Source organism: Seriola dumerili, unplaced genomic scaffold, assembly GCF_002260705.1.
Source record: "Seriola dumerili isolate Sdu_G_001 unplaced genomic scaffold, Sdu_1.0 BDQW01000088.1, whole genome shotgun sequence".
Taxonomy (NCBI): Eukaryota; Metazoa; Chordata; class Actinopteri; order Carangiformes; family Carangidae; genus Seriola; species Seriola dumerili.
Genome location: NW_019174343.1, coordinates 5,563,268 through 5,587,551, shown reverse-complemented (window position 1 = coordinate 5,587,551; position 24,284 = coordinate 5,563,268). Strand labels below are relative to the sequence as shown.

General features: G+C 38.9%; 1 protein-coding gene across 2 annotated transcripts in view; it reads left to right on the top strand.

Annotated features, from left to right (window-relative positions):
- Window positions 1-2,226: 2,226 nt before the first annotated feature.
- The window catches only part of LOC111221724 (contactin-4-like), a 159,931-nt gene continuing 137,873 nt past the window's right edge, over window positions 2,227-24,284 (top strand). For both annotated transcript variants that reach the window (XM_022745247.1, XM_022745246.1), the window contains exons 1-2: window positions 2,227-2,544; window positions 21,203-21,339. In XM_022745247.1, coding sequence (XP_022600968.1) covers window positions 21,285-21,339 — 55 coding nt within the window. In that variant the 5' untranslated portion in view covers window positions 2,227-2,544; window positions 21,203-21,284. The remainder of the gene's footprint in view (window positions 2,545-21,202; window positions 21,340-24,284) is intronic.

The window sequence follows — 24,284 nt, the reverse complement described above, 5'->3', positions numbered from 1 at the left end:
ATTTTTCAAAAGAGACATTTGTAGACTTCTTACTAATGGATTGTAAGACAAGGAAGAAACACAAACATCTTTTCTTGTTTTCTCTTTCTTTCTTGGACCTTCTAACACATATGAATCAGGCTACAGGCTTGCTTCATCTGATAAGATTTTGTCCCACATGCCTCATATCTGTTAAGGTGTTTGTTGTTAGCTGTGAAGGTGTCTGTTGATATGACCTAGAAAAAGAAAAGAATAACTGCTCATTTTAGAGCTACAGCAGAGAGTGTGAAACAAAAAAGAAGAAAGATAATGCTGGACTGCAAGTACACCTGTTTAGTGTTTTTAAAGCAGATGCAAATCTCTAAACTCAAAAAACTTTATTGTGCTTCATTTCCAGATAGTGGCACTTAGTTCTGAAGCTTTGTGCGGAGCAAGATGAATCGCTGAAAAAGGTTTTTTACTTGTTTGAAGAAAAGTAAAATACATGACAAAATTATAAAAGATACAGGAACTCCCTTGTAGCACATGGGAAGATATTTATCCTTTGTGGTTTGTGAACATTGGGAGGTTGTGGTGTAAAAACATGTAAAATGATCATTGTAATGTAAAATAAATAAACTTCACCCTATTATTACCATATATGAACACATGTTCACAGACAATGCTTTCATTGCCTAAACTTAACCAGAGATGGGATTGATGCAAACCCCAGTCTCTGTTGTGACAGTCGCGCACACCTGCCATCCACTGTAACCGCTACCCAGCAACTCAGCTGTTAATAACTGTAGCGTTTCATTCACTCGGTGAAGTTGGTGAATGTTCAGAGCTTTGCCTTTGAACATAATCCATAATCATACATGTAATCCGGCGATTACATTTGCACCACAATGTAAGTGGGAAAGCAGTTTAGTTTTATATGAACATCATTTCTAGGAGTCTGGAATGGGGTGCTTTCGTTCCCCACAATGCAGAGGTTGGGGACTTTAGTCACATGACTTGACTTAAGTTACAAATTTGAGGACTTGAGACTTACACTGATAAAAAGACTCAACTTGACTTTGACTTGGTATTCATGACTTAAGACTGGACAGGCTTGAGACAGTTGACTCAAATGGACTCAACATTTTTTTAATTAAAAATTTGTACTTTTCTAGATATTTTTGTTTTTTAGATAAGTTACATTTTGTTTTGAAACATGATGACACACATACCTAGATACCTAAATAATAAGACAATAATAAGTTAATAATTTTAGCAGTGAGAGGCTGCAGTCACAAATCTGGACTCTACGTTGTAATAAAATGTCAAGCATCAGTAAGATTTATAAGATGTAAGCAGCTGCAAGAGATTTTCTTATGTTGAAAATAAAGCTAAACTTTTTATGACCTCAGTCTTTAACTGATTTAAATGTGGAAACTGGTCCATCATCAGGATTTCATATAACTTGACTTGCTTGTGACTTGCACATGCGTGACCTACTCCCACTTCTGCCACAATGCAACTCAGCCACCTTTTGTTGAAGATTCAGCTGTGTTATGCTACAAGTGGGTAAGCCTCAAGAGGTGATGAGGAGCAGGTTACAGAGGTCCACCTCACGTCTTTCTAACCTCTCTCCCCCAGATTTTTCTCATATACAAACTTGTCTTCAATTCCAGCCGAAGCTGACTCAAGTGTGATGTGGTGTGTGGCGTTGCATGTTTTTCAGCTGTCTCTTGCATTAGAGTCAACAAAAATTACATTTATCATCAACATTTTGAGATATTATATTAAGATGAAAAAACAACAACAACAAAAAAACTACGAGGCTTCATAAAATGTGTGCTTTTCTTTTCTTCAGCTGTTCACAGGTATGACAGGTTGCACTCAAAGTCATCTTGAAGGTATCCGGTCCATCAACCTCTCAGACTGTTGGACATCCCAGCAGCACCAGCAGGATGGGGAGGACAAGGAAGGAGGTGAGGAAGGAGTTATAGTAGGAGGAGGAAGAGGGAGTGTGTTCCGCTTGGATGGCCGGAGCAGTGAGGATGCTGGTCGGGTAGGGTAGAGAGGGGAGGGGAGGAGGGGGGTGTTTGTCTCTTTCTGTCTTTCTCCGCCTGCCGCGTGTGCGTGCGTCCCGTTCCAGCTCCAGCTCCAGCTCCAGCGCGGTTCAAGGAGGGACTCTGGGAGAGAGGGGAGGGGAGACTTGACGCGTCGGAGTGAGTGAGAGCACACGGAGGCTTCACTTTTCCGACATGCAACCCGCGAGACGCCACGCCGTCAGCTACTTGTGCTACTGACACCAAGAGCGAGACAAGAGAGGCTGAGGGATGGAGACACAGTAGTGGCGGTGCCGCACAGAGCAGCTCAGGCACAACACACCGCGGCGCAGCTCGTGTATGAATGTGGCGCGACACAAAAGAGAGAGAGAGAGCGGCATCTTTGCGCACAAGTCAGACGGATATTTTTGTGCCGGGAGCGTCGCCGCGACTCGACAGTGATGTCTGTGTGCAGAATTTTGTTTAGTGAGAAAATACGGATTAATCTGAGGCTGTGAATTCCTCGGAGATATTACAGCTGTGTGGACAGGTAAGGCTATTATTATTATTATTATTATTATTATTATTATTATTATTATTATTATTATTATTATTATTATTATTATTTCATTATTTTCCGTGCAGTAACTTCAGCACCTGTCAAGTTACACCTCAATCAGCTCAGCAGCAGCGGCAGCTCTGAAACAAATGAAGCACAGTTTACATCCTAACTTTTCACAGATGACATTTTGAGACCGTAGCTATATTTGGGGGGGGGGGGGGGGGGGTTGCAAACCTGGATTGCCTTCTCTGAATTTCACCCTCTGCTGATCTCATTTCCTTGTGTCTACTTTGTTGTGGGACTATCATGGTGGAGGCAAAGTAATCTGCGAGTGTGTGTGTGTGTGTGTTTGTGTTTGTGTGTGAGCGCGACTCAGATCAGTGCAGATGTTTAGTAATCCGCCGGCGTTGACCCTCCCTTCAATAATCCCTGCGGATTTGGTTGATTATGCCGCCGCCGCCGCCGCCGCCGCCGCCGCTGCTGCTGCTGCTGCTGACCACCTACCGCGGCCACGAGAATTCAATCCGCCTGGTCCTGGGTACCGCGGGATTAACGCAGAAAAAACATGAGCTTCAGCGCTGACAGAAATTGTACATGCTTCAGATTCACTCTTGAATAGTGACAGGTAAACCCACCTTGAGTTCGAACTCAAAAGTAAAACCCCAAACTGTTGTAAAATTGAAGTTGTGTTGGTAGTTTGTTGCCTCATGATGCTCATAAGTGGAGCTCAGAATGAATCAGCCTGTGTGTCACTGTATCACTGCTTTAATGGTGTTAATCATCTGTCAGTCACCGTATAAGCCTTCCAGTGTTTGGGCCTGAAGTCTGATGGCCAGCAAATGCCATATAAGCCTACTTTAATATGTTTAATAGACGGTGAGCATCTGTGCGGCTTCTGCACATCTAACGTGCCAACTTCTGCTCAAAACCGCTCACTCCAACCATCACTGAAAAGTAATTCAGCTCCGGGAGCATAAAAAATAAGCCTGGCGTGTACAGTCGGGGAAAATGTGTCAGTGTGATGATAAGACCAGTCAGAACAGACCATGTGCTGCACTGAGCATCCATCTCATGATGCACAGACATTGTTCATTCAGCATTGGGTCTGTGGCTGACTGAGGAGCAGCCTCTGTAACTCTCTGTGTGTGATCTGTTTCATGGACTTCTCCTCTGACTTGACTCTAAAGTTTAACCAGGGAAACAAGAGAGATGCTTCAGCAGGAAGATTTTTCTAGCAAAGATGTGCAATAAAGACACAAACTGAAGCTTAATTAACTGCAACTTTTCTTTTTTTTTCACTTCATCTAATGATATCCAGTGGCTGCGTGACGCTGCCCAGATGCAGCCTCACAGGGTGGAAAAAAAAAACAGCCCTTTTAATGGCTGCTGCCGTCCTGGAAGCCAACAGCCCTGTCAGAAGTGACGGAGCACAGAAGTGACATTAAAAATACCCTAGGATAGGTGCATTTAGACGCGCGGCATAAAAATTTCATTGCACGCTTCCCGCAGGAAGTATCGAAGAAATGTCATCAAAGTCATTTTTATTTCATGTCTCTCCAGGAAAAAAACTAGCTCAAGGAACAGAGCAAAGGTACAATGAGTGGTTTTTGCTCAAAAGTGTTTGTGAGCTTGTGTGAGATATGATGGAGGATGTTCAGTGTGCGGCTGTTCCCGCCCTGACTTGCATACAGAGCTGCACTTTTTGCTCCTCACATTGACTTGCTTTGTCACGAGATACTCTGTAAGCACCGAGTTTACAGCCACACGGGCTCTTTACAGTAATCATGGTAGTTTCACAGATGTTTGGGGAGAGGATGTAGTAAGACTTGTTGCTCTCTTCTCCACCCTGCGTTCACCTGGTTTACGCCTCTTTGTCTCCATGTTGGTCTGCACCAGTGTTACTGTTGGACTCTCACTTCTGTAGAGCTGTATTTCCCCATTATTTCTACGTGAATGTCTTTATGTTACCAGCGCCTCATGCTTCTTACTAACTTATTACAATTTTAGATGTCTACAGAATAGAGACCAAATGATTAATTCATTAGTTGATCTACAAAAAATGAATAATGATGATCAATAAATTGTCATTTTTCAAGCAAAACTGCCAGTTTCTCATCATTTCCTGGTCTTTGTCCTGACGTGACATTAAACTGAGCATCTTTGTGCTTTACACTGTTGGTCGGACAAAACAAGAAATTACAATCTATATATTTTGGCTTTGTGAAATTGTGACGAGGAATTTTATCGACCAAATAATGTCAGAAGAAAGATGTGAATAAAATAAATGATGATTGATTAAACAATGAATTGATTGGTCTACAAAATATCAGAGAGCTGTGAAAAAAATTTCCAAAGCCTGAGCTTCAAATGTCTCAACAAAAGAACAAATATATTCACTTTACTAAAATAAGACAAAGAAAACCAACATTTTCTCACATTTGAGACACCAGAGTAATACATGTTTGGCTTATTCGCTTACAAGATGATGAAAATAATTAATAATCAAAATAGTTGGTGATTAACTTTCTGTTTGTTTAATCGACAAATCCTTTCAGTTCTCATTTGAATGTGTCACTTTGTGGCTCTGGGAAATTGTTGGATTTTTTTCTGTTTTTTGACATTGTCATCCCTGAAATACTTTGTTTAAAAGAATAGCACTTCGATAAATAAATAAAAAAAAAAAAAAAAAAGAAAAGTACAAACAACAAAATATATATTTGTGTTTGTTGTTTTTTTAAATTCCAACCAAATCTTCTTACAACCTCTTAGGTTCATCTCATGATCCCTTGTGGAGCTCCCAAACCCCAGGTTGGGCACCACTGCTGTCCAGTTTCTGTCCTCCTTGTCTCTGACCTGATGTCTCTTTCACTCTAACAGACAGTGTAATATGTGACAGGTGTATATTTTTATGACCACCTTGATGATCAGGCAGCGTTCACTCACAGTAACAAGCAGCAGATACAGACGGCAGAAACAAACGCCTGGTGTCAGTTGTTCAGCTGCTGCTTTGCAAAGTGAGACTCTCCACAGCACCGTAATGGATGAGGAAGCTGCGGGCGCCTGATACTAGTTCAGTGATGTGCGGTGTGGTTTCAAGTATGCCATGCATTACTTGATTGAATCTGGCATAACGTGAGTTTGTTTGACACATTGAGATGCGACTTTTGAAGAAATCGTACCCGTCAAGCAGGAATATGGGGAAATTACACGTTTCTTCCTTCGCTAAACTGTAAAAAAAAAAAAAAAAAGATATGATAGTTGTGATTAAGCTGTAATCCAGGGGTGTCAGCGTGCCATCGAGCAGATACAGAAGAGATTCACCGTATCAAAGTGACTGTGGTTAACAGAGTCAGCTTTGAATGAAAGGGAAAATCATGTTGAAAACCCACTGGATCTATGACTTTATACAGTTTTGTTTGTTTTTTTTTCTGGGAACTATTTTTCTTAAAAAACGCAATTAATCCAAAAACCACTCCCCAAAAATCATTTTCTCCAAATGTATTGCCTTCAGTTTCTTCTGCACGGCCCAGACTGGATTTCATTGAAATAAATCTTTAATCTGCCTGAGTCTGCATGCACAATCTTCCACCCACTGCTACACTTCTAAGAGGATGAAGAATTGTTGTATAATTCAGTCAAAGCAAGGTCATGAATAAGAGTAATTTACAAAAATATGTCCCGTCTTCACCATCAGAAGTGATGGTGCGCACACTGCTGTGAATTGGGAGCCCCACAATTGTCAGGAACAAGTACACTTGACTTTTATATAGCGGAGCTCCTCAGTGTTGCCCACCTACTCCCATCTCTATGTTCGTTTTTAGTATTTAGGATGAAGAGGAAAAGATCCAAGACGGCTCAATGAGACAGCTCCATTTCCCGCTCTATTTATCGAGTCTCATTGGTTCTGTAAATGCCCTATTTGTAATCCAATCGTATTAGAATAATTTCCCTGCTTTAGCGATGCTTTATGATGCTCTGTCACTTCTAGGCCTTTGGTTTCAAGGCGCCGCGGTCCTTTGGGGTAAGTCTTCACAGACTGAGCCTGCAACGTTTCCCCTGATTCAAACATTGCACACTGCCTCTCCTCGGGAATGGCTTTAATTGAGTGCTTAATAAGAGAAACGCCACACAGCAACCAACTTCAGGGGGGGATCTGAGCGCTGAGACTGCTGCATTATTAAATGTACTTATATAAGGCTTCCAAACATCTTTTTTCCAAGTAGTCTCAGGCTAAAGCCAGGTTCATGATTCTTTTTGATGATACGCTTCACTTGAATGTGGATTTTTTTTTTTCTTTACTGAAGATCCACGAGAGCACAATTTCAGAGGTGTATTGTGCTCCGCTGGGTGTGGCTGCTGTGTCAGAGCCATCTTTTCCTCCCTCATGTAGCACAATATTAGCACTCGATAAAACTGCGTTCCCCGCAGGGCATTGTTGTTTCCTTTTGTCTGAATCAAGATTAAAGGGATGAATGGAGCAGGTGGGATGACTCAAAAGAATGTTTTAAACTCACCCTAAACACAGTGTTTCTCTCTATTGATAACTGTCGATAAAATACAAGCAGCCTCACACTTTGTGCCAGAATCTGTCACAGGCTTTTTTATTATCACACTGACAAAACTGCAGGTGTGGCATATAGCGATTTGAACTCCTTGAACAAGTTTTTCTTTCTTTGAAATTTGTCCTCAGCCTATAATGCCCTGTGAAGACTTGTATGTTCTTGTGGCATCACCATTCCTTGATTATCATTACGTACGAGCAAGTAACAATTAATAAGACAAATCATTTCATTTAAAAAGAACTGCTCGTCCTTGTATTTCCTCTAAAAGTACAAAACCTTTGTGCATCTTCCTCGTCTGGAGCTACAGAGAAAGGGTTCATGAACTTGAAACTGGAGCATCAGACTAAATAACGTCTTGATTATATTAAAAGATGATTATTTTGAGGAAATTAGGACGAGATGGAAATTAAGGTTAAAGGAGCGAGGTTATAATATTCACTGTGGAGGAGCAAGTTTTTAGTTATTTATGTTGCATAATTGTTATTATTCAAAAGATTTTACACATTGAAAAGTATCAGTTGAAATGGCAATTTTTGATTTGCTGCTGTAATGTAACAGCAGTTTGTGTAATGGCAGCAGCAGTAGGATGTGCGCTGGATAGCTTGTTGTCAAGATCTATTTGCAAAATAATAACTCATGCAATCCATGGTTAATGGAACAAATTGACTGGCACCAACTTGTCATGAAAGTTTCCAACCACAAACCTGGAAGTTATTCTGTGTAAGAATTTAATGGGGAATTTAATGCTCTAGTATAACGGCGGTAAATTGGTGTTAACAGCCAATAACGCGGTTTCTGTCACCCAGACTCAAGATGTTGATAGAGTTGTGTTCGCACTGGCAACGTTGTTTCTGTTGTTTTGTGTCAACACACATGGTTGTGTTTAAACAGTCACACCTCTGAGGGTTTGGGGGAAAGATGGTCGCCTCGGTTTAATGTAGAAAAGGTTCACAGTGGCTTGGAGTACGAAACACACGCTGTTCATTAGTAGTCGATTAAAGCCACAATCTAACTAAAAATTTCTTTAGCTATCTAACCCAAACCAAACTTCTCAATCTACAGTGTTAAAGTCCTGGAGCTTATGCACCCACCGTTCACCTCTTCCCCCTTTTCCACTTGATTCCCTGGAAAAAAAATGTTGTCAACATTAATCCAGACAGAATTCCTATTATTATTAATTTTATATCTGTGGCAACTGCCAGAAAAGCACACTAACAACTAAACTCAATGCAATTTCTAGAGGACTCCCTGTTGAGTAGCTACTGTACAACAGATCATATGTTAATATATGATATGATAAATTAAATGCTCCATATTGTATAAAGGTAGATGTCCATGTGTTGTTTGATCATAAAGCAGGTCGAGGTTCTATATTAATACTGTGAAAGTATCAAAGCCTCAGTCCACAGAGAAATGGACACAGCCTGTATTTAGAAACTGAGCCTTAAAACCAGCCGTCAGGACTTCTGTAACTTTGTGATGTCACAACAAAGCAGTCACCACCCTCAGCCATGCCCCCAGACTGCCCACCTGGACCCATCACCCAACCTTGCAGGATTTGGTTTCTCTGAGTGTTTTTTACCTGAAATCTCCTATAATTTTATTCAATCACTCAGAAAACAGTCAGCCAATCAGAAGAGATGCTCAGAGCCTCCTCTCTCCTGACTGACTCACCAACCTGTTGTTACTAGAGCTCCAAAGAGAAGCCTGAGAGAGGAGATGTGAAACTACAATGAGATGGTTTTGTTACTAAAAATCACAAATATATCTTCTTGTGGATATCAAAACTTCAAATAGAACACAAGAGAAGTGTAATACATGGGACCTTTAAAACTAAAGTTACATTTGACCTGAATAAAATAAAATAAAATAAAATAATAAAGGTTACTTACTGTGAACCTCCCAAGTAGTCACTAAACTCTACCAGATATGTTTTACATCCTGACAGGGATATTAAAGCTAAATCATAAGAATATTAGAGCTGAAAAGATGAGGGAATTAATTGATTATTCAGTCCATAAAAAATTACTTACAAGCTATTTTGATAATTAAGTAATTGTTTCAGTAATTTCTCAACCAAAAATCCCAAATGTAATGTGGTTTCAGCTACTTCAGTGTGAGGATTTGCAGTTTTGATTATCTTTGGGGTTTAGACTGTTTGTTATAGACAATATAAGCAATTCTGAAGATGCTCTCAAAAAAATGTGATGGGAATTTTTTCTTTCTTTCTACTCTGTTTTTCTGTTGTAGATGAATTGTTATTTTTCAGTCTTGTTTGCACATTCCGCTGTACCACACTGCTTTGCTCTTGCTAAAATCATACACATCTTTATCTTTCTGTATCCAAATATAAAAGAAACTCTGAGTATTTTTACTGTAGTATTTTTCCAGAAATCCCATTTCACGCATGTGCGAGCTGCTGAGTACAACTCCCGTCTGGAGGGTCCAGCTCAAGGGCACCTTCATAGCATCGACAGCCTCTGGAGTGTGCTCTGTTTTTATGTATATTTTGACATTTACATGCTGGATTTTGAATTAAACTAATCAGTAAGGGTTACATAATGAGGCTCCTTCATCCACATTTACAAACAATGTAGTCTATTGAATGGATTCCTCGCTGCAAAGCAGATTGTGAATATGAATTTGGTGATATGCCCATTAGTAGATGGACACATGTTGCAGCTGCTCAATGAATGTTTTTTAATTGTTAAATGAGGAAATTATGATGTAGCATCTCTGGTCATTATCATTACTCGCATTTTATCGCTGATTGATTGAAGTCGCTTTTTGTATCCAGAGAAGAAAAATTCTCTAATCAACATGTTCACATCCAGGAAGAACATCCCGTTCATGTTCAAGTTTAGTAGAGAACTGCAGATGAAGCAAAGTTCAGGTATTCAAAATCTCATCTGTTTCTCAAATGAAATAATTAGTTATTCCACAAAGCCGCTGTTTGTTTAGCAGACCATTTCAGATGTGTGTGGTTCAGATAAATGAGATTCTGTAGTCATTGTATCAGAGTGCAATTAGCTGGTTCATCCATTAAAACCAAGGACAATAAGAAAAAAAAAGAACAAAATAATGCCTATTTGGCTTTGCTGCAATGCAACTATCTGTTTTAGATAAGATGTGAAGTGCAGATCCGTTCAGCATCATAATGCTGTTAATTTGTGTCAGACAAAGTGGAAACTAGGTCCATATTTAGGGTCATCCAAGCTGTCTCTCTATGGCCTTTATGTGATAATTACATTGTCAGTGCAGTTGTATAATTTGAGATGCAGACAATAAGAGTTGTGTGATGCACCTCACGTCTTATTTTGCCTTAAATTCACCTTTCTGAAAAAGTGATGCATGTCATTTAAAGTGTCATTATAACAGATCCACTATGCAGACACCTACACAAACACAGAAATAAGTGTTTTTCCTCAATAAAAGTCATGACTTATGTCAGAATGTGTTCATTTTATTAGTGCAGGTGTAGTGTGCCCCATGCAGAGAAGTTGCATTGAAGAATATTGGATTTTGTCCATTTACAAAAACAAGTGGAGAATGCCACTTTCAGTCAGCACAGTGTGTGTGTATTGGGAGCCACATAAACATTCACTTGTTTAGTCGTAACATGTTTTATTATTTATTTATTTTAATGTCATTGAAAGGCCTCTGTATGTCATTATTTCTCAGAAGGAAATGGGTTTGGAAATGTTTGACAGATTTTTATTGATATTTGATGATTGTGTCTCCATTTGGAAAAAAAAAAAAAAAGAAAGAAAGGAAAAAAAACGAGACTGTCCTTACCAGAGAAACTGCAACATCAGTTTTTTGTTCAAATACCTGAAATAAAATATGTTTATTATGTTGTGACAAGTGAAATGGAACAAGAAATCACACAGAAAAACTACCAAATCTTATAGCAGAATGTTAGTATGTTTTGGTCACAATCTTTTTTCCTCTTAAAATAAATTCCTTGGCTAAAACTTAAGTTCAGTTTTTCTTTGAGACGTGTCAGGGTGATAGAGTTTGGAAAAGTCACTCTCCAGTTTCAAACTGTCCGAATCTGCCACCCACATCAGCGGTGATGTGGATGCACAGCAGAGAGCTGTTTTCAGTGGGCTGTCACAGTTTGGCTTTACCACCACCACAGCTGTACACAGAGCCCAACATAACAGAAGTGTAAAATTAAGCCTCAGGCCTGTGGCATATGTAAATTATTTTTCAACAAAGGTGCTGATGCCCATGTATGATAACCATGCTGCAACTAGACCCGTTACAGAGAAAATCTACAGCTGGTGTCATGGACTGTGACTGTATGGAAATGACAGTGGAAGGCAATTAAATTCAGTTTTTAGCTTAATGAGACAGCGAGAACAGCCAGATGTGACTGGTAATACAGCTACTTATAATAAACATTTAGGTTGAACAGTCCACCTGATAAGCCTTGAATGATCAACATCTACTGCACCTTATGGAGAGCATCTCTAAAACCAATATATTGATTAAAAGACACACTGTGAATACATTATTAAAACAATTATGTGAGAATTAAAGGAGTTACATGTAAGTTTTTGCTATTGCTACATAGCTAAAGTTAGCATTAACAGCTGTTCACTCAACAGTCTAGAAGAACCATTGCAAGTTCAGCATTAAACTTCATTCCTTTAATTACCAAGAACTGTCACCAGCCAATGTTATAACTCTCGATTTCCTTCTATTTCTATCACGTCTTCTGTTCTACTTAAGTTAGCATGCTAACTAGCTAGCCCCAAGCCCAGCGAGTCACTGTTGTGTCCAGGCTTCCCTAAAGATGTAGCGCTGCTCAGAGGGCTTTTTATTACCCCTTGTCATGTAAATACGACAATGGCTTAAGCTCTTGGCAACCACAACCAGCTTAAGAAACCATTTTTGGTGGCAGAGTAGATTTACATATAGCACATTTAAAGAAAAAAACTCAAACTAAAACACAGAAATTGGCTAATGTGATAATTGTATCCCCATGAGTGTGGATGTATTTGCATTGATGTGAGGTTGTTACTGGCACCACTGTTATGCTTTGGACACTAAAATGTTACAAGAGACAAGCTTAGTCATCCTTTCTTACCTGAACTACATTATTTCAACCAAATAAATGGTGTTAATAGCAAAAGGTGATGAGAACCACGAAGGACAGCTGCATGTTGCTAACATTGTTAGATATCATGTGTGTCACAGAGCAAATTTTTGGTGTGAAACTCACCTCATCACCTCATCAGTTGAGGTGAATATTGAGATGGATAGCCTGTAGGTGAACTTTTGAATATTTAGCAATTTGGTGGAAGCAGAAAACGAATGTTTGCAAACATCAATGCTAGAAAGCAGCTAACATCATATCTCTGAATATAAACCACTGTATTTCCTGTTTATTGCTCTACTCAGCTTGGTTGATGACCTGCTTTTAAAAATCCTTGCAGACCAAGTCAGTGCAATTTCTGCATCTGCTATTTGATAAATGAGTCTTTCAGTGTGTATGTTCTGAATCTTTATTTGCACAGTGGCAACCAAACAAGGTGTAATTTATGTCAAGGAGCGAAATGTGAAACTTAATGTGAAACTCACCAGTTTTCTGTGTAAAATGGAAACATGACAATGAAGTCAATGACATGACTTACACTATTTACTTATATAGGCTATTTACAAAAACTTAATGTAAGCTTGAAGGTTGGATGGGTTTACTGACTCTACACTGAGCAGAATTGTAGAAAAAGGATCCACATCATCTGTCTCAAGGCTCCACTCCATACAGAGACCATAGGCTTTGTATTGACTGGCACTCATTTCTAAAGAGTTTTCTTTTCTGGAGACCAAATGTATGTTGGGTCTTGGTGGAACTTCTCTAATGTTGTTTAACTTTAGAGATACTGTAATCTTTATCAACACGAATTCATCACACATCACATGCAGCCCAGTGTCTTCAGAGATCTGAGCTGCAACAACTAAAATATTTCTAATTAAATAAGATAGCAGCTCTACCACTCTATTACTTATTCTTTTTAAAGGAAAATGAAAACAGATTTCTCTAGCTGAAATGATCAATAGAAAAAATAGAATACTAGATTTATTGATCAACATATAATAATCAATGGCTATTCTGATAATTGATCATTTGTTTACTTTCCTTCATTTTGTACCATTGTTAAATGAATACCTTTCTGTTTCATTGCCAGACAAAATACGTTATTTGATACTGATAATTGATGTGAATTTGTCATTGTCTGAATAATTTTGTACGCTAAATGATTGATCCACAAGTAGTTGTAGGATTAGTTGGCAGATTATTCACCATGAATATACAATTTATCATGAAAATAATAGCTGCAGCCCTTAAGATGTCACCTAGATCTTTATCTGTATTGCAATTCCATGTTCTTCTCAAATACAGCAACATTTGTTTGTAGAAATATCAGTTTCAAGAATTTGAATTCTGTTTGTATGATCTTGACTGGTGGGGAATTGCTGCACTCGCCTTGCCAATGTTGTCAGAACAGGTCAAGCTATTTGCACAGCATGTGAGCATAAACAGATTTCATTCAAAAGCGTCCGCTCTCTTGAATGCTGACCCATTTGACTTGAAATAACTTCAATTTTTCATGGGGTCAAACTATGTAGCTGTGGTGTGATTGTCATCCTACATAAAGCAGTCAGTACATGCCAGAACAGATGAGTCAGTAAAGTGGCCGCATAGATTTTAGAAACTGAGTGGTAGATACACCTCTCTTGAATTCAAACTGTCCCTTCGATCACCGCTGGTTCTGTTTGGCTCTCCGCCCTGATATCATTGAACACTGGACGATAGATCTCTGAGGACCAGCACAGTACATTAACCAGACGTGTTATCTCCTCCCGAGCTAATTTAATTCAAGGTGTGATTCTGTACCTCCTGCACAAAGACATCAGTTTCTTCTTGGAGCCAGCTTTTTTAATAGATCGATTCTGGACTGTTCCCCTGCATCACCAAATTTGGGGGGTGGCAAACAGTGCGCAGACTTTAAGGGGAATAAAAGAGGTGATTTAAGTGGTCGTGCCCCTCTTTCAGCAGCTGTAAATGATCGTCATGTTGACTTTTTTAGACACACTTAATCCTTTTATCTATAGTATGTGCAAGATAAAAGTAAAAAATAAGTCCTTTCGTAATAAGCTTATACCCCCGTTGCTCAAAACCTTATACTTGCTAATGTAGTGAACTTTTTCCTTTCCTTGATATTCCTATTCAGGGCCACAGTAGCATTTGGCAGAATACAGGAGACTCTCGCAACAAAAAGGTCCAATGTGTACACTTATGGTTATTGTGCTCATTTTACACATGAGAAATGTAATTAAGCTGTTGAACTGTATGATGGGTGAAAACCTATCAATCTTTAAATTTTCTGGTAATTTGTTACTGACTGAATACATTGATTATCTCCTCCCCTTAGGCCCCATAGCATCATCAGTCATTTCCCTTTAGCAAATGTAGCCGCAGTTTATTACATCTATAATGTCTAATGCTTGAGTGGTACTGAGTCTGACTGCAAACTAGGGAATTATTGCAGGAAATCAGCTTTATAAAAAGTGAATGATATCTGCGAATTATAGTTGTAATAGTAGTAGCAGTAGTAGTAAAAGTGGTAGCAGTATTATTAGAGGTACCTGCAGGAATAGTGGTAGCACCGGCAGCAGTAGTAGTACTGTTCTAATTTTAATATAGTGGCACTGAGAGGGAATGCATTATGATAACCACTCATCCTTTTCCTATTTGCAATTTTTTAATCATTGTACTCTGTGCACTAACAGCAGTATGAATTCAATTATTTGTGAGTCAAAGTATCACCACAATTACAGAATGTCAACCTTGTTTTTATTTTCCTTTTGTCATCTTTGCTTTTCCTTGTTAAGTGTTTTGAAAACTCGTCCTTGCAAATGAGTGAGAGGAATGTGTCATAATGTGTGTCGTAGTTGTAACATTACAAGCACTGGTAAACCCTGTAAGCCTGGAAAGAACCTTTGTTAACAAGGCACAGCTGGATACGCTCTGTGTAGCCAGAACATTTATCAACCTCCATTTTCCTGGCATCAAGTAACTAAATAGATTACAGCAGCAATAGGCAAGAGCAAGTTTGTGAGGCGCTCAGTAGTGTTATCTTTAGCTGCTGGGGTGCTTTATCAGGTCGAGTTGAAAAGAGTGGAGGGACCAAAGCAAGACTTTGATACTATAAAAACAGACCTTAACAAAGTGGAGGAAAATAGTAACCAAGAGTAACTACAGTTCTATGAGTAACAGCTGATGAAGCACCACCATAGCACAAGGATACAGATCAACTGCTGTGTCTCAATGTGCGTACATCCATATTTACATTTTACATACTTATACTTACACAACCAGATTGCTGACTATATGACTGAAAAAACTGGGTGTGACGAACACATCAATTTGTGTTTTGTCATCATTTAGTGTGAGGATGTTTTTATGGACATCTAGCAATTTAAATCAGTGAGGCATGTGGTAAACTGGGCTAGGGTTAGGATTAGTGTACTGTAACGGGATATGTGTCATCAGCATAACAATGATACTGTACATTATGTTTGCTAATAATCCAGACCCTTGAGGAACTCCATGAGTCAAATGGGAAACTGAAGATTGGAAATTTCCAACAACAGGGAAGGTTCTGTGATATAGATAGTTACGTAGTAAATAAAGAGCAGACCCTCTACTACAAACGATACATACAACAAGTGGAAGTATCTGAAATTGAAACAAAACATGTAAATGAGTGGACAAACTCAGAACAAGGGGCCAACTAGCGTGGACTTAGCAGGGATGGGTCCAAAAGGATGAATATGAGCTTATCATGCCACTTCTGTAGTTAAGGTTTTGTTAAATAACAACTAAAATGACTGGGTTAATATAAGAGAAAGATTAAAAGAAACCAACATTAACTGTAGGCAGGGGACAAGATGGGAACCAAAGTCTGTTTGTTGGCTGTGGATTGTTGATATTTAAACCTGCATTTAGTGATTTATTGCCACTGTGGGGCCATCTGATTTATTGAAGTCCAATAATGTCCTTTTAGCTCTGTGTTGGTCTTTAACACTTCCTTAAAAATATCTGACTCTTCGCCAGCTAGATGCTAACTGTGTGTGGCTGCTGTTTGGTACTGGGCATGTAGTATCCAGTGGGTTGATAAAAACCTTTCTTGCTGAAAACTGTAAAGTTGAGAGTCATAAAACCCAAACAATGAGCTGAAAGACAATGAAGCGGTCTGTAGAGCTGAGGGGAACTGTAGTCAGGTGATGATTCTCTGTGGGTTTGTTACTATGAGTAACAGTTTTGACATTACATGTCATGATTTCTCCCGTTAATGTAAAGATATTGATTAGTGCAGCTTTAACTTGTCAGTAATTAATTAGGAAACAGGATCTACAGAGACTTGGAACCAAAGTGATGTTAATATAATCACAAGTTGCATTCTGTCTCTTCTGGTTTTCATGCATAATCATGTCCATGTTATTCCCAGTGTATGCATTTGAAATTGTGAAATGTGGTGAATTTAGCAATATGGCAGATCACTGTGCAGATTATCACCCCCGCTGTTAAGAGTGGAATTAAATTGTGTCTTCTTGGAGGGTAAAATGGTTTGGTGTGTCCCCAAAACAGAGCTCTGCTGTTATACCTGTCACCCTCCTGTGCATCATACTAAACGTTCTGGACAGTACACTCTATCAAATTATCACTGATGTAAAATGTTATAAGGAAACTAACACAGACAAACCAGGCATTAGCTTAATAGGCACAGGGTTTGGTGCTTTCATAAGACACACTTTAATATGCATAAAACAGCTCTCTAAAAGTTAGGCACAGCCTTGCTCCGTTGATGTATCCAAGACAGACTCTGACAACCTTCTATATGATGTATGAAGATGAAAGGCCTCTTTTCTGTAGGTGGAGACAGGAGACAGATCTGGAAGGTAGAGAATCTGAGATTAATAAGAACCTGGCCTATTCAAATAGTTTCAGGAGCCTTTTTATATGTGTTTTTCAGTGGTTTTGTCTCACTCTTGCTCGCTGTGTTTAAAACTTTGTGCCGTCTGCCGAATCACAGCGGGGTGGTATCACAGAGAGTTCTTCTGTGCTCCTTTGTGATGGTAAAATTACACAAATAGTTGTAATTTTGGAGAGGTTTGTGTCGAACACACCTCAACTCTAAATATATTTTCACCCAGGAGACATTAGATTAATTCTGCTTGTTTCCTGGAGGAGTTCTGCAAAAGGTAGATTTCACTTCTTAACTGGTTGTATTGCTTGAATTCTTACATCAGTACAGCTTATCCAGAGGCAGTCACTGACATTTCCTCCAACTTATTTTGTATTCTTCCCTCAAAGTTGCTGGCAAACTGGATAAATCTGCCTCCTTCACTGCGCCCTATTTACATCCTTGACTCAACAACACCTTTAAACCAAATACCTCTCAAATTGGTTCCAAACTTAGAAAGCGTTTTAACGTTCAGCCTGGGAATGGAGAATGAAATGTACCCAGCGTGGTGTTTGACAACAAATGGCACTGTAATGTAGCAGTGTTTTGAAAAAGGGGTTCCTGTATTGTTTGTATTCCATGTTACCTATTGCATCTTTACAAGGATGCTCATGTATATGATGAGGACCACATGCAGCATACACATTTCTGGCGGCTGCAGAGGGCAATAATGCATATTAGTTGGTCTCTGTAATGGGTTATAAAACATAGAAAAATAACAATTTAAGAAGTACAAGCTTGCAATCCTAGTTATTCAAAGACAATATTTAAAAATGCAACTGCATGTGACAACAAGCTAAGCCCTGCAGCACCCAAATGGCTCTTTTTGTTCTTAATATTAAAAAAATGCAACTCATTCCTACAGTTGCATTCAGTCTGACTTTAGTCCTACATGAAACAATGCAGACTTTTTATACATTTGAATGGAGCCAGTCCAGGTTCAAGCTTAACTCAGCTTTTGCAGCAACAACAACAAGATGTCATCCGGCTAGATGATGCAGTGGCCAATTACATATGACCAAGCATACATTCCTGAAGGGAGTATTTCTACTGTTATCTTGTCATCATCTTGACAAAAGATAAAGAGGTTGCGACAGTGATAAAATCCTGTCTCTGAGTATTACAAACTGTGCCTTCAGATTCACTCATCTGCTTCTCAAACTCCACTTCCTGGATATAATTTCATGTCTCACTGCTACCACAAGCAACCAATGCGGCCCCTTGCATTGTTTTAACGCAAGGCTGTTTTTGTTCTGTCAATCCTATGATGAGGTCCTCAGTAGCCCTGTGGTTAGAGGCAAAGCTCTAACCTCAACGTCCCTGATCAATCAGAGACCTTTGTTGCATTTCATACCCTTCTATCCCCATGTTTCCTGACTGTTTCTTACATCACTACTAACCACTAAGGCAAAATACTGAAAAAATCATCCAAAGCCATTTCTGACACCAGCTGAGGATAAAAATCCATACATTTGTTAAGAAATGATACAAACCATAATTTTTATAACCTTCGATCTGGCCTCACAATCGGATTTTAATCTAATTGAAAGAAGAAGAAAAAAACTTTCCATGTCACAAATTCACTTTAGCTGTGAGGACCACAACAGTACATTAACAAGACATGTATTGAATGATGCAGTGCCAAAACTCATATCCTTATTCAGGGGCATGTCTATGGGTGGGCTGGGGTGGGCATTGCCCACCCAGAGGAATCATCTGCCCATCCAACGAAAACTCAGAAAGAATCACCATTATAGCTATTTCTTTGAGCGTTCATATTTTTCTGTAATTTTGTCATTGGTCATCGAAAAATGCACTGCTTTCATATTGAAGGTGTGGGTGTGCTTAGTCAGTGCTCTTCCTATACATTATCGCCAAACCACAACGCTTCTGCACACATGCGGTACAGACACAGTTAAGTTAATTGCAAGACCTGTTTGTAGCTAGCTGCTCTCAGCAGTCCAATTAAAACTGTGAATACCTTTGATTCTTGTTCATTCTTTTCTCTGGTTCTTATAAGTTGTATTAGTAGTTTTGTATAGTTTCACAGTTGAGTTTGCATATTTTGCAAGCTGAAAAACAGCTGCAAGCTGTTTCTTTTAAGTTACCAGCTCACTTGGTGGCTATTGGTTTAGTGATTAGCCAGCTAGCTAGCCAGCTCCACGCTAGCGTCTATACCAGCGTCTATACCAGCGTTTATACCAGCGTCGGTCAGAGACAGCTACTGGGTCAAACCCAGACAGAAAAGAACAGGAACTATGTTAAAAGGATAGGCGAGGTCATTCAGTTTCTCACTGTAAATGAGCTAGCTCTCTGTGGGTACCGTCAGGGGGATGGGATGAGGCAGGTCTTTTAACTAGGCTGTGTGATTACACCATTCAAAAAGATCCCAAACTCACAGACATTGAAAAAAATACAAAGTAGTAAAAAAATATATAAAAATGAAAAATAATTTTAAAAAAATGTTTAATTGCATCTGCTAATCATATTGGGCCTAGACATCGTTCTATCCTAGGCTGAACTATCCTAGTTCATCATACAAATGTTCATCATACAGGCACTGCTGCCTGACCCTGTGCATACTATTCTATTGTAGGCTACTGAAGATCCAAACAAAAATTTGCTCACAAGTTTTCCTCTCTAGTTCATCATACAAATGCTCATCATAAAATCTTCCCTCTGTCACATCTGTCCTTATTCATCACAAAAGGAAATGAGCCAAAAATAAGAGTGAATAAAATCTAAAGAATCACTGTCAGTGTATTTTGGGCAGTAGTAATATCTCATCAACACACTTATCTATCCATTCATAAGCAGAAATTTACTGTGATACAAAACTTTTTGACATACACACAAAACCAATTTCAATTTGAGTACAATTTTTTTGCCATAAAATGTTTTCTAGAACATTTAGAATAGACTTCATGTGCCAAAAGATATTTCTGAGTCACCTAACATGTCCAAACAATAACAATATACAGTATGTTATGCCTATAAGACACGTAGTCACTGTGCCAAGAATCTGTAAATAAGGGGGCGGAAAAGCAAATGAAAGGTTCAAATCATAAACACAAAGTGCTGTGGGGTTTTTTTTTGTGTAATTTAATCTGTTTTTAAAGCGGACCACTGACAAGTGAGATGACTTGCTGTAAATCCTCTTCTGTACTCAGTACAGCATGTACTGTATTAAGATAATGAATGTGTCAAAAACTGTCATGTATCAGTGAGTAGAACATCCCCAACAAAAACAATTTCTTAATGTTTGGGTTTCCTTTTTGGCAACAAATATTATAAAGCCTCTTCATGAGTATTGACAGACTTTTAACACTGCGTTTTTTGTTTTTTTTTTCATCTCAGCCTTATTCGTACTTTCAGCTTCTCTCCTGTCGCAGAGGTTTAACATGCTGAGAAGTCCTGCCTTCCTGACACTCAACAAACTTTCGAGTTTTAATTCTCACTCCAGGGAGATAATGTCTAAGAGGGAAAAGCACACGACTGTTGTTGAAATTCTTCTAGATGTTTCGAAGTTTTTCATCTTTTGGCTTTGCACCTTTGTGAGCATAAAAGCTATGAAGCTTCAAGCAAGTACAATGCTACTAGAACGTATAGGAGTGGCTTTGCTTTTTGTATTGACTGTCCCTGGAGTTGCTGGGAATATGGAAATGAATATACATGAGATATTTTGTGTTCATGTGCCTGGGAACTGAAATCTTTTGGTTTTTTTTTTTTCTTTGTGTGGTGTAACTTTTAGGAACAGGAGTATCTTGCACTATGGATTTGTTTAAACATATTGTGAATCCTGTAAATGGCAGTTGCTCAAATATATCATGAATTTACAGGTTTAAGTTTAGTTATAGCTGGCAGCTATGAACACAGACACAAATGCAATTACTATCACAGTGCTCCACGGTCCTGCTGTCTTTTTTTGCTCCACACCTTGTGAAATGAGCATGCTGAGCGGGAAAAAAAGAGACTCATTTTCAAAAGGTGCTGCTAATGACAACCTTACCTCCGTACTCATCTCCCCTGTTTCTTTTTCCACAGATTGGGAAGCCAGGCAGGTGCAAATCGGATTCCATACATTTGTGATTGAATGTGAGACTACTTTGACCCTACAAAATTGAAGATGATGTTGCTATGGAAACTGCTGGTGCTGCAGTCACTTATGGGGTGCCTTGCAGGTAAAGTATCTTATTAAGAACTTTTGATGCATGCCAAAGCTGCCTTTGTGAAGTCTGAGTCCTTATTCATATGTATTTGGGGCAGGTGACAGTTTGAAAGCCGTAGTTTATAAAGGAGCAACCTCAAATTGATTAGCCATGAGCAAACATATTTTTTCCCATTGATATAAAATAATAAGAATGTAGCATCCATTCAACGAGCCTGCTAAAGACTTTTAATCGCAGGCAATATTCCATTTGAGCTTCGCCTATCTGGCACTCAGAAAAGGTTATCGATATCATCCTGAATGTGAATGAGAAGAATTTACCGCATCAAAGTTGGGGATGAAGATGTTCAGTTCAACTGAGTTGCACAGGTCACAAATAAGATTCTATCAGGAGTGGAAAACTGCCATAAATCTATTGCAGCGTTTCCACAATATAGAAAATGATCAGCACCTCTGCAGTGTCATGAAGTTGTAATTGCACAATGTTGCAGAGGGCTTTTAATTTGAAATGACAGATACAGGAAGTGAAGATGTATCGTAAATGCAGCTGAGACGAGAGGGAGAGAGAGAAAGAGAAGAGGAAGAGGAAGGTAGATTTAACTAGTTAACAATAAGTTAGACTTTAAGTACCTATTGATATTCACCCCAACCACCAGCGTTCTACATGCGCACACCGCCCAGGTGCCCAGAGTGTAAGCATGCGTGTTCAAGGACTTGGCTCACTTCTTCACCAACCCAACTTAAGACCCCAGCCCCAGAAAAGAATCCTAGCATAAAAACATTGTATTACTTTGCTAAACCCCCGCTTTACATGTAAGTAGGGTAAAATCAATAATTATATGTATGATAAATTAATATACAATATATGGCGTTACAACCACTTGTAGTGCCGTAGAGCAATGTTTTTATGAGTGTAAGCAAATGTAAACATCACTTTATTTGTTTGAAAAAAAAAAAAGACCTCCCCAGGGCACCTTTAATTCTGATCTCAGTAGGTAATTATTTTATAGAGAAATTAGATTTGAAAAAAAAAGTGCTATACATGAAAACACTGAATCCAATGTGAGATATGTTTCAGAAGGCTCCTTATCATCTCATGTCAGGTAGAACATTTACCTGGATTCATTCGGACTAATTAATCCGTCAGAATTGGTCAAGCATTTTAGTTACACTAAGAAATCAATAAATGAGTGAATGAAAGAGAGTATGGATGAATGAGCGAGTGAACGAGTGATTGAAGGAATCAATCGATCACTGAGTGAATAAATCAGTTAACTGGAAATCTTTTTCTGGCTTCTTTCAAATGTCTATCATTCATTCACCGTGCAGTAAAGTTGAGTTATAGCTTCATTATTATCACGGTGGCCGTTTCAGCCAGAGGCTGTGTGGCATTGATCACATTTTGATGGAAGACTTTAATTTGTCTCCTTTACAAATAGGTGGGGTCACCAGAGAGCATCAGTAGAATCACTCAGAGTGTTTAATCAACAGGCATTATACGAATCAAGATGAAGAAAAGGCTTTATTGAAGTCTGTGTTCTAGTGAAACACTGCTTCTCATTACTCAACGCACATTAAGCCTCTTGTGAACCCCGTGCCCTCTGATGCACATTAGATTATCAGATTGGTTCAAGGGAACTTTGAGCTATAGAGCGTCACCCTCAGTGTTTCGCCTCTGCATGTTGCTGCTCATCTTATTGTGGGTCTAACAGCGCCACATGATCTCACAGCAGACAGCTGGTGATAATTGACCAGCACACTTTGGTCTGTAGCTGAATTCTGGTGATGAAACACTGTGGAGGTCATTTCTGTAAGGCAGAAATGCACCAAGGGTACAAGCACAGGCGGACACAAATTAACAGCCTGTTTATACATATAGATACAAACCTTTCTGGATTACATTCAAAGTAAGGTAGTGTACCTCCACTGGTATTTCCCAATAAACATTGAGCAATATGTCACCACCTAAATAAGCTCTTTATAATATAACAGGATGAGCTAGCTGGCTGAATTTGTTTCCTGTGACTGAGACATCAGCAGCTTACACCGTGGCAACACAATCCGCTGATCATTATCATGTTAAGTATCAAAAGACCCTGACCGTGTTTTGTGTCTAACCCAAAGTGAATCAGAAACGTTATTAAGTCCCACAAAATGGTGTCTTGCTACTAACCTTGGATTTCACCTGGAAGACTGTTGACGCTGAAATTCTGCGAAACCCCTGGAGTAATTTCAATGACAATGTTTTCTAACGACCAGCCCCATTGTTATTGAAATCCTTTTTTTCCTACAATTAATGTGCATAACAAGGAGAGAGAGCCAAGGTCATGAAGTCGTATCCTGACTTCTCTTTCTCTAACTCAGTGCAAAAACTGCACTGAGCTGTTATTTCATTTCACTTTCTGTAAAATATAATATAAATATAAATGTGTTCCTGAGGTTTGAGTCTCATATTCTGAGACTAATACACATCAACTACAGCACTTGGTATTTGAAATCTTTATGATTTTGATAACGATCACTGTGTAAACATAAAAAACTTATATCATTGTAATTTGATTTCATACATATCTATAAAATTCACCAGAAAAATCTTCTAAAATCATTTTCAACTCTGTAGCTACAGAGTAAAAAAAGTCCTCTCTGACCTGCTGTTATTACAGACAGAGACTGTACTCATGTAAATAATGAGCCCATAGGTCGTTAGTGCAGCAGGTTATTATGACCCATAGTTACATTTTGTTGCTAGGCGACATCTAGTGACCGTACTAAATATGACAGGAGCAAAGAGAAAAGTGACGTAGTATAAAGAGAGACAAAGTCCAGGTCAGGAGGAGGTTGGGGTGGAAGGATGGATCAATAAAACTCAGGAATATGACACAGGAAAGCAGTGTTCGATTCCCAATTGAAACCAGCAGTTTATACTGTAACCATGACAACAGAGATCATCTAATGTTG